Genomic DNA, 11,016 nt, shown 5'->3' with positions numbered 1-11,016 from the left:
CGTTTACTAAGGATACTCCTTTCGTGCTGAGGTAAATCACGATCCGAAAGATTGATCACGGTTTTGTAGTTGTTGATGCTGCCAGGTTTAGGTTTGCGTTTACGTCTACCACGGTGGTAACGCCGTTTTCGTCTTGGGGCCTGGGGTGATGGGCTGGATGGTGGATGTGCCGCACTAGCGGTAAAGTTATTAACAGAATTACCTGTGTGATTTCTGGTAGCAGAGGACTGTGTAAAATTGCTAACACGTGAGGTAGAGGTTGTGTCACGGCGTTTAATAGGCTTGATTTTGTTATCATGGGATCTTTTGTACACTGCATTAGTGGAGTGTTTATTTGAGCCTCGATCTGCTTTGGTTTGTGTTGTGCGTACTTCATTAGCGTGAGACGGCAAGGAAATTGTTGATGAATATCCTGTTGCGTGCAATGCCATTGATGAGTTGCTTAAGGACAACTGCGGCATAGAAACATCAATGGAGTCATCCGTGGCCGTGATTATATCAGCATTGCTTTGATTAATGGCATCCAGGTGATGTTTAAGCTTACGCTGTTTTCTTGCAATTAGATCTTCACGGAACATATCAGTTTTGTGATTCTAGCCATGTTGTTGTTACTTGAAGTTGGTCAGGGGTCAAGTTGTTGCTTAATTCAGACTTAATGTTATCAATGTCATCTTTGAGTGAAGCACAGTTCAGTTCGTGTGCTTCAGTCAAAATATGGATTAACTGTTTGGATGTATTAGTTAACACATTGTTCCACTTGTCACGCAAATTACCATGTCTGATATCAAGTTGAGGGGCTAATTTAATTCTTAGGCCGTCTGGGATAATGTCTTCACTTTGATGTAAATGTAAAAAATGCGTGTGGAGTTCTCCACATACTAGTGGGATGGGAGCATGTGAGTACTATATGCGTGCACACGGCTTTAATGAGGATAAAATCAGCACTATTTTGAGATTCATCAATCTAGTACTCACATGCAATAATCTAACATTCCAGGTGAACCATTTTGTTCAGCGGACAGGTACCGCGATGGGGACGAAGATGGCTCCTACGTATGCCAATCTGTTTATGGGACACTTAGAAGAACAACTGCTTGACCAAACTACGCTGGAACCTCTCATCTTGTTCCGCTTTATCGACGATATTTTTTTCCTGTGGACATTCGGCCGTATAAAACTCAATCAGTTTTATGAACAATGTAACAACTTCGATCCACACATCAAATTTGAACAATCAGTATCATCCAGTGACATACCCTTTCTTGACGTCAACGTTATCCTACAAGATGGCAAAATCATAACCGATCTTTACACCAAACCAACCGACACACACCAATACCTCAACTGGACTAGTTGCCACCCACGATACACCAAAACCGCAATTCCTTACAACTTAGCCTTAAGAGTTCACCGCATCTGTTCCACGGAAGATTTCTTCAAAAAGCGGACCGATCAACTACACAACATCCTCCTTGATCGTGGTTACAAGGAAAAGCTGATTAAAGACTCAATCAGCAAAGCGCGACAAGTCTCCAGGGAACAAGCTTTACGAACGGATCTCGAAAAAAAGGGCAACGATAGGGTACCTCTTGTAGTCACGTATAATCCAGCTCTAGAAGACCTCCGTAGAATCATTAAAGTCCACCAGCCAATCCTTCATACGTCACAAAGATGTAGTGATGTTTTTTCTCAGCCCCCAATAATTGCCTATAGGAAAGGGAGGAACCTAACACAAATACTCACAAGCAAGCGACTAACACCTCTAAACAGCGCAGAATCTGAGCTAGCTAACAACCGCCTATCCCAACTTCCAATCAGTACCCCAAACCCAACTGAAACTGAATGCGTAATCTGTCATGATCACCGCACCTTCAACAGTAACAAAAATCTGAAGATTCATTTTACCCACAGACACAAGCAACGTCCAGTTGATTCTAATACACAACCTAGATTCTGGCCTTGTAACAATGACTCCAGATGTGCCTGTTGTAAGACCTATGGTTTCTTTACGCAAAACATCGTAAGCACTACTACCGGAGAAAGAGTATCAATTAGGGAGAACACTACGTGTCAAACGTCCAACGTTGTTTATCTAGTAACCTGTGAGAAATGCAAGGAACAATATGTTGGATAAACAGGGAACTGTATACGTTTGCGTGCAAACCAACACCGTTTGGATATTCCAACCGGTCACAAGAATATTCCCACAGTCAGACATTTTAGAGCCTGTGGCCTTAAATATTTTAAATTAACTGTGCTAGAGGGGGTACGAAATAGTGACGTTGCAATCAGAAGAGCCAGAGAGAGCTTCTAGATTAACAAATTGAAACCCGTGATTTATAATTTACTGTAATCATGTTAAGTTCCTTATAGTTGTCATTTTGTATGATCACCGTGACCTAATCTTAATTTACACGCGCGAGAGTGCCTTTAATCTATTTGAACTTGTCACGTTATCGCTATTTCGTCATAGTTAACCGTTTATTGTAAGTGCATTATTTGAATTCATATTGACGTAACCGTTACTGTTGTTGTCAAACTAGTGTACGCTCCTGAGGAAGGCCGCGACGGCCGAAACGTAGAGCAAATACAGCTAAAGACCTATATGAAGTTGGTTTCTTTACCTTTACAATTAGTTTATTTCAACAATTATTCAAGTCTCCACGATCGCTTCCAGTGATCCTTCATCTTAGGACTTTTTGGTTGGCATTGTTTGTTGACTTCTCTACAATTCAAGTAGATAGATAGATAGATAGATAGACAGACAGACAGACAGACAGACAGACAGACAGATAGATAGATAGATAGATAGATAGATAGATAGATAGATAGATAGATAGATAGATAGATAGATAGATAGATAGATCTATCTAGCCATCTATCTATCTATCTATCTATCTATCTATCTATCTATCTATCTATCTATCTCTCTATCTTGGCCCGCGAGGTCATAGACTGATTTAGTTGCCAAATTTTCGGTTAAACAAAACTAACTTTAAGGCACTCAGGTTAGCCTAAAAAACACTCCGGTTAGCTTAAAGAGCACTACAGTTACCCTAAATAGCACTTAGGTTAGCTTAAATAGCTCCCTGGTTAGCTTAACGGTTAGCAGTGTATGTTGGGGTTGTTCATGCCTGGCATGCCTCGCATGTTTTGTTCATGCCTCGCACGTCTTGCTCGCATATTGTAAACACTCCTCACGGCCCGAAAACAAAGAAACCGACTGTGAATTTAAAGAATTTGATAACACGACAGAAAATGTAACTGACGTACCAGCCGAATACAAAAAACGAGACCGAGAACAATAACTCGTGGCCCGATGTCTTATCTCTCGGCCCTAAACGACCCCAAAAAGAAAAAAGAATTTGATAATGCTACCGAAACCTTAACTCGGTCCGCCTTACGGCCCGAGTAACAAGCCCAAGAGAACAACACAATTATTATTACTTTTTTTTTTTTTTTTGCAAAATTGATAAAGAAAGTTGTTCAACGGGCTTCAAAGAGCTTTCTCTGAATCGGTCATGGCACTTTTCCATACTATTTTCATCGATTGAGCAGGCCAAGAGAGGTAATTCGATAAAAGGACTTATACGTCATCAGAAAAAAAAAATATGTCGTTATAAAAATGTTAATTGTGGAGCTCCGCTTTAAGGCTAGCCTAAATGTATATATATTACAGCATAATAAACAACACCACAGTAAAGTATTGCTTAGCACGCAGCTTTCTTTTGGATGCCCGCGTCACACTTTAGGATTTCACCCACAAACTAAAAAGTTAGAACAAACTTGTACAGCATATAAAATAGCACCACAGGAACGTACTTCTCAGTAGCTTTCATTTGAATGGTCACACTTTACGATTTCACCAACAGACTCAAAAGTTAGAGCAACCTTGCACAGCATATAAAATAGCACCACAGGAAAGTACTGCTCAATAGCTTTCATTGTAATGGTCACCCTTTAGGATTTCACCCAAAGAGTCTCAATTTAGAGCCACGCTGTACAACATAATAACCAGCACCAATGGATAATATTGCATAAGGGTTTTTATTTGAATATTAAGGTTACTTATGGGGAAGAAAGGTCGAATTTTTCTCAAATAATTTTTTTTAGATAATTGTTAAAACAAGAAAGGGATTCAAAGTTTCGTGAAAACAGCCGTTAGAAATCTTAAAAAGAACGCTAGCTACCTGAGAAACGAAGTTTTGTAGGAAAAGCGGTGAGCGAGCGAAGGTGTCATAATCCAATTTATGCGGGACTGTGTTGAGATATTAAGCGGCAAAATTTACCCGCGATCTTGAATTACCGGCAAATTTGCATATTTTTGTCTACATCGTGTTCATCGCATGTCACGGCGTTGTATGTAAAATTTTCCTGCGAAGCAGCGTTCCTTTTTGGATTCAAGCATTGCGTAAAAGGTTGTTATGAAGAAAGCGAAACTAGAAAAGTCACCTTGGGTGACAGTTAAGAAAAAACCCGGCCCAAAGAAGGTCGAAAAATCATTTGACGAAACCAAAAAACTTCAGCTGTCGGAGAGCGACAAGGGTTCTTGGTACAACCAGTCAGATTTTCTATAACTGCCTCAGCAGTAGAGAAATTCAAGGACGAGAAATCGGATAGTGGAGAGTCGAACATCAGTTCGGAGTCCGAAATCGAAGATGCCGGCGACAATCCAGCCACTTTCGCCGTTGTTGACCGGCTGAAAATAAGCAGCGAACCTCAGCACACAGTATCGTGTACTGATAGCGGTGAGAAGTGCGTGTCTCGTGTCAACTCCTCTGGGGCTGCCAGTTTCATGTTCTGCGTCTATCTGCCGTTTTCTTCTTTGTTTTGGTTTAGCCGGTGGCTTTCTCGCGCCAGACTTAACTTTTCCCATAACGAAATCGCTTTATAATATTACAGTAACACTAAATGCTTACAGAACTCCCCAGGGAATGCTTCTTTGTGTTTGATTGGCCGGCGGCGTGAGCGCGTTGACAAGTATTTTAACGAGGTGCAAAAACTCGGAAAATGTTTCGAGGCCGAAAACACGGCTTTTGTTTTTGCGCGAATTCCCCATCTTCAAATGAATTAATAGGGTATGTAGATTTGCCAGATTTCAACGAAATTTGGCCAAAATGGTCATCAGATATTAATGCATCAAAAAGTGTCAGGCTTTTACGAAATTCAAAATATTTTTCCCGTGACGTGTTAATATCTGACGGGACTACAAAAATTTTCCATTGTCCATCTTTAGGATGGGTTTTCTCACAAACCAATAGGAATAAAGAAAAAGCCTGACGCACTTTGTTAGCCTATTATCTCCTGATTGATATTGTGCAGTCTGTTTGGTTTTGCGCCTTTACGTGAGAGTGGGTAATTCAGTTAAGTACACGTCGGTAGTATTGAGTTTGCAGGCCTCTGAGCGCTTTTGTATCCAACAAAATAAAAAAAAAACATTGATATTTTCGCAAACTTCAATTTATCAGCTTTACAGTGATATATAGTTTTCCGTGGTTTTATCGAAAGCAGCGCGCGTACGCTAGATTTCCCTGAAGGCACTCGCGAAACATGGAAGTAACTTTAAATAAACAGCATCACAGGAAAGTACTACTCAGTAGCTTTCATTTGAATGGTCAAACTTTTCGATTTCCCCTACAGACTCAAAGGTTAGATCCACTCTGTGTATAGCACCGATGGAAAGTATTGCTTAGCAGCTTTCATTTGAATGGTACTAGTCTCAAAAGCTAGAACCACCCAGTGTATAGCATAATAAACAGCACCATGGGAAAGTACTGCTTAGCAGCTTTCATTTAAATGGTCCCAGTTTAGGATTTCATCCACAGACTCAAAAAGCTAGAGCCACCTGGTGTATAGCGTAATTAAGAGCACCACAGGAAAGTACTGTTCAGTGACTTTCATTTGAATGGTCACACTTAAGTATTTCATTCGAATTGGTCCCAGTTTAGGATTTCATTCAGACTCAAAACTTAGAATCACCCAGTGTATAGCATAATAAACTGCGCCACAGGAAAGAATTGCTGAGCATCTTTCGTTTGAGTTGTCCCAGTTTAGGATTTAAACCACAGCCTCAGGAGAGAAAGGGATACGAGATGAAATGCAAGTCGAAAAGGAAAACGTGTCAACGTACAGAAATTTAAAGATAGTACAGATAAACAACTAAGATCACACGGCTTTCACTTCTTGGAGAGAAAACCACCGAATTGAAAACATGCATATGACAGCTTTCCTACAAATCTGAGTCGTTTTATATTATTATTATAGCAGCTTTTGAAGAATTGTTTGCCTCCAAAACAGTATTCTCCAACTTGAGTCACGATAAGATAGAGTTTTCACGTTTTATTCCAATAATCACGATCTCCTAGTTCTTACAGCAATCACGTTTGCTCCCAACTAAACTTTAACAACTTTCTATCGTCCCTTTATCACATGCGATCTAGTTACACAAGCACTGATTGAGTAATACCATTAATAGGTTCCTGATTGGTTCACTTAGCCATGAGGTTATCTCTGAAATGTCTGCGGAAATTACTTATGTACAAACAACTTAACGATATCACGCATCTCATTTTTCAATCAGCTATTGTCAACGTAACATAACTCCTAATGTAATGCTAAATTTACCGACACCCTCCCCCTGTTTCTCTCCGAAGGAGTTAAACACAAGATATAGCTAAATCAAAGTTCTCGTCAAGTCCCAACTAAGCTAGCAAAGAAAAGAAAAATCATATCAACAACGTCCATGTTTCTTAATCAATCGAGCTCAAATTCGTTTAGTTTCCTGGATCCTGGTTCTCGCAGCAACTGCGGCGTCTCGTTGCGGCCTGAACACTGCTGCGCTTGGGTTCAGCGGTACAGAAGTCGCATCCCTGGTTATGTGGCGAAGTGTATCCTTGTCACAGGCCATCTCGAGTGGGTACAGGTGCTGAATAGGTCGTTCTATTTGACCATGTGCAGTCTTGAGTTCCACAGCGCGTATGATTCCATCTTTCCCGGGGTAGATTGCACTCACTACGGCTAGTGGCCAGGTTCCTCTATTCTTGTTATGAGTTTTGATGATGACCACCTCTCCGACTTTAGGCTGGAATTTAGCTGCTTTATGGGTCAAGTTGTGTCGCTCTCGTAAGGCTGGCAGGTACTCTCTTTTCCACCGTTTCCAAAGGTTGTCCTTGCAGGACTTTAAGTATTTCGCGCGTTTTCTGAGGTCTGGATCTCCAATTCGCCATGTGTGTTGTTCTGATATCTGGTTGGTGCGCTGGAACAGGAAAATTGCGGGGGTGAGGACGGAAAGTTCCACGTCGTCCTCCACGTAGCTCAATGGCCTTCGATTGGTTTGAGTCTCCACATCGAGTAGCACCTCACTGAGGTCTTCCCAGGTTAGTACTCCTCCCCCAATGACCTTGTGCATCGCTAACTTTACCACTCCGATTAAGCGTTCGAACTGCCCGCCCCACCATGGGGCGCGACTTAAATTGAACTTCCAGTTGATTTCATGCTCATCAAGAAAACCTTGAAGACATTCGTCCTTGCGTAGCTGGCGAAGCCACTTGTTGGTCAGTTTTAATGAAGGTTCCCCCGTTGTCTGAATAAACCATTCGCGGTCTGCCTCTGCGAGCTATGAAACGCTTCAAACAGGCGATGAATTTCCCGGTCTCTAGACTTGGCAGTAATTCAAGATGAACGGCCCTAGATAGGCTGCAGGTGAAGATGGTTAAGTAGGCCTTTCTCTCACTCTTCGTATTCTGTCTGTATCTGATGGGTCCCGCGAAATCTACACCAACAACTTCAAATGCTGCTCCAACAACAGTTCGATCTTCGGGGAGTGGTCCTGAAACTGGGGCGGTAACTGGCGTAGCAGTGAATCTCTTGCAGCCATAAAACTCACTCCGCACATAATTGACTAGGCTCCGTAGTTTTGGGATCCAGAACTGTTCTCTAACTGCTGCCATTGTCAAACCGATACCACCGTGGAGAGTTTCGCGGTGTACTTTCTGAACCAACTTTCGGATAAAGACGACTCTTGAGGGCAAGTAGATTGGATAGTTTCCCTGAATTCTACCACGGCATTCAAGTAAGCCGGCGTCATTGATCTGCAAGTTAAGTGCCTTTTGTGTCTGCTCAAAGTAAGGCGTTAGTTTATCTCGCTGTTGCACAAGTAGTATCCATCTTCGCCTTACGTCATCGATCTCGGACTTCGTCAATGGACCTGACAGTTTCTGTCGTCCTCTTCAGTTTTGTATGAACCTTGCAACCCAGGCTTCCACTCGTAAGACGCGGCGCAGGTCATGCTTCTCCAGAAGCTGGTCCATAACGTCTGCAGATTCTTTAGTTTGGCCAGTTTTAAGCACTTCTCTGATCACCTTAGCCTTTTCCTCTGTGGCGGTTAAAGTGGATGTCACTGGATTAGGGGGGCAAATTTCTTTGTCGGAGATCTAGAGCCATTCAGGTCCATTCCACCACAGCTCAGTAATTCCTCCACCCCTACTCGCTATGTCGACTGCGTTATCATGGGTTGGTACATGTCTCCATTTAATCTCGGGACACTGGTGAATTTTTTCAACTCGGTTTCTCACGAACTGCTTGTACTCTCCCTTGCCGAGGATCCAGTGCAACGCGAGGGTACTGTCTAACCAGGCATAGACTCTTGGGTTGGGTAGATCATTCAACGTGTTTTGCAAATTAACCACCAGGTTTGTCGCCATGTGGGCGGAGATCAATTCCAAGCGAGGCACTGTAAGTCCCTGTTTAGCTAGCCGGCCTCTGGCTGCTACCAGACGTTGAGTAGTTCCACTTGATTGTTGAACCACAGCGTAAACGGTAACACCTACTCCCTGTATGCTTCCATCGCCGAAGGCGTGTAACTCCAAATTTAGCACAGGTCCTCTATAGTTCGTCACAGGGCGTGGTACGCTCACACCAGTTGGTAGGGTCTGCTCCATTTCTTCACTCTCTCAGGAAGGTTTCTGGTAAGTTCCGCGTCCCATGGCACCTTCTGGTTGCAGATGTCTCGGTAAATCAACTTCCCTTGTAAAGTGAGCGGTGTTGCAATACCCAGGGGGTCATAAACTTTAGCTAACTTTTTCAAAACTTCTCTCTTGGTTGAAGGTGTCTCGTCTTGAAGGAAGATCACAGTCATTGCATCCAGCTGCTTATTCCATTGCAACCCAAGTACCTTAGATTCGATCGGCTGCGCACCTAACTGCTGCTTAGCGAATGATAGCTCACTGTCCCCACTTTCTCGGTCATGCATGTCTTCTAATTCCGTGACGTTGGAGTTCCATTTGTGTAGTACAAACTTTGCATCGTTAAATATCTCAATGGCAGACCTTTTTCGTTCTCGAGCTTCTGCGACAGTTTGGCCACCATTTAGCAGGTTGCCTACGTACAAGCTCTTGCGTAGTGCAGCAACCACTTCCGGCGATTTGCTCTCCCATAGCTGTAAATGCTGTTTGATGACTCCTCCAAGGAGGAAAGGCGAGCAAGTTAAACCAAATAAAGCGGGTGTGAATCTGTAAGTCTCTAAATTAGAGTGTTCGTTTATTTTCCAATGAAAGCGAAGTGCGTCACGTTCTTCTTCCTTGATTTATATCTGCAAGAAGGCTTTCTGGAGGTCGCCGAATATCGCTACAGGATGAAAACGTTGTCGAACCAAGACATCCCATAACTTATTTTGTAATGGAGGACCTGGGTAAAAGCATTCGTTCAAGGATGGAGCGCTTTCGTAAGCTCTGGCTGAGGCGTCGTACACTACCCGTAGTTTTGTACTCGCAGCTTCTTCACGGATTACAGGTTTGTGAGGAATGTAGAACTCAGTTTCAGTAGGTTCAGGAGGGCAGTCCTCAACGATTCCTTGTCGCTTTTGGTCTCGAATTACTTCATTTTACTCAGCTGTCAAACCATGACGCTCGTGTTTCTTGTTCAGGCTAGTTAGACGTCGAAGACTTCCTTGCTTGTTAGAAGGCAGAGAGGGATGGTTTCCTCGCCATGGTAGACCTGTCTCGTACCATCCTTCATTGTTCCTCACCAGCTGCTCCTTAAACTCGTTGTAGACCGCTAGTTGATCATGTTCTGCAGAATCTGCCAATCCTAGAACGGCCAGACGACACAGTTTTTCGTAATCGGTTCGGCTGGTTTGTGTTAACATCATGCGATTGCGGTCAAATTCTTGTCCTGGCGACATTACGAACCACCCCAGTTTTGTTTTCTCGGCTACCGGTTCTCCGTCTCTGCCAATATGCGGTTTTGTTTCCGTTTTCAGTCATCAGGGTATTCTGATCGTCCTTACCATCTTTGGGTGTGTATTTGCGGTCGCATATTGACGTGTGGTGTCGATTTTTGCAATGCAGACATGTGGCTTTACTGTAACATTCCGCGGCATGATGGTTAGGTGTGGCATAATTAAAGCACAAATTCCTCTTCGCTAGTGTAGCTCTTCTTTCTTCCATTGTTGTGATCTTTTGACATTCCGATGGTTTATGGCTCACATCACCACGGTAAACGCACTCTTTAGGATTAAAATCTTGCCCACGCGCTTGGTAGAGCTTGCGTGATCGATCCCCCCCCCCCCCCCCCCAGTTTGTTTAACGTTTTTAAAGCATGCACGCAATAGGTTAGTCTTTCGCCGAACTCGATGATACCCTTAGGATTCGCACCCGTCACGGTAGGAAGTTCAAGTATTTCCTTGGTGTAGATTATTGATTATTGATTATTTCGGAATCCTTGCCAAACTTCTCCTTTAATATGCTTTTGGCGCGATTGTACCCTTCTGCAGTAAAAGGTAAAGCTTCGATTGTGCGGCCAACCTGAGGGGCAACCAATTCCCGTAGATGAGTAAATTTTGTAATTGGCGCAACACTTGTTTTGTCAATGTTCTCCGCAAATTGTCCCCAAAAACGCGGCCAATCCATATGGGAACCATTGAATTTCGTAATAACCAGCTTCGGTAGTTTGGCTTGTACACCACTAGCAGAAAAGCTATGACCGCCTCCCTCGTTATGGCTTCCCGTCTTAGCTTTT

General features: G+C 43.0%; 2 protein-coding genes across 2 annotated transcripts; both read right to left on the bottom strand.

Annotated features, from left to right (window-relative positions):
* Positions 1-6,763: 6,763 nt before the first annotated feature.
* LOC146452172 (uncharacterized) lies at positions 6,764-7,408 on the bottom strand. The gene has a single exon (XM_085098136.1). It carries the CDS (start codon positions 7,406-7,408, stop codon positions 6,764-6,766), a length of 645 nt encoding a protein of 214 aa, XP_084954262.1.
* A 91-nt stretch (positions 7,409-7,499) lies between these two features.
* Positions 7,500-7,949, bottom strand: LOC146452171 (uncharacterized). Its single transcript, XM_085098135.1, has one exon. The coding sequence runs from the start codon at positions 7,947-7,949 to the stop codon at positions 7,500-7,502; it is 450 nt and encodes a 149-aa protein (XP_084954261.1).
* Positions 7,950-11,016: the final 3,067 nt, after the last annotated feature.

This window comes from Pavona decussata, unplaced genomic scaffold (assembly GCF_977016875.1).
Source record: "Pavona decussata unplaced genomic scaffold, jaPavDecu1.1 SCAFFOLD_377, whole genome shotgun sequence".
In the NCBI taxonomy this organism is placed as follows: domain Eukaryota; kingdom Metazoa; phylum Cnidaria; class Anthozoa; order Scleractinia; family Agariciidae; genus Pavona; species Pavona decussata.
Note: the sequence above shows the minus strand (reverse complement) of the source record. Positions and strands in the feature narration are given on the sequence as shown.

Excerpts from the sequence above, each read along its gene's own strand:
- LOC146452172 (XM_085098136.1), bottom strand. The coding sequence starts at position 7,408 with ATGCACAAGGTCATTGGGGGAGGAGTACTAACCTGGGAAGACCTCAGT.
- LOC146452171 (XM_085098135.1), bottom strand. The coding sequence starts at position 7,949 with ATGGCAGCAGTTAGAGAACAGTTCTGGATCCCAAAACTACGGAGCCTA.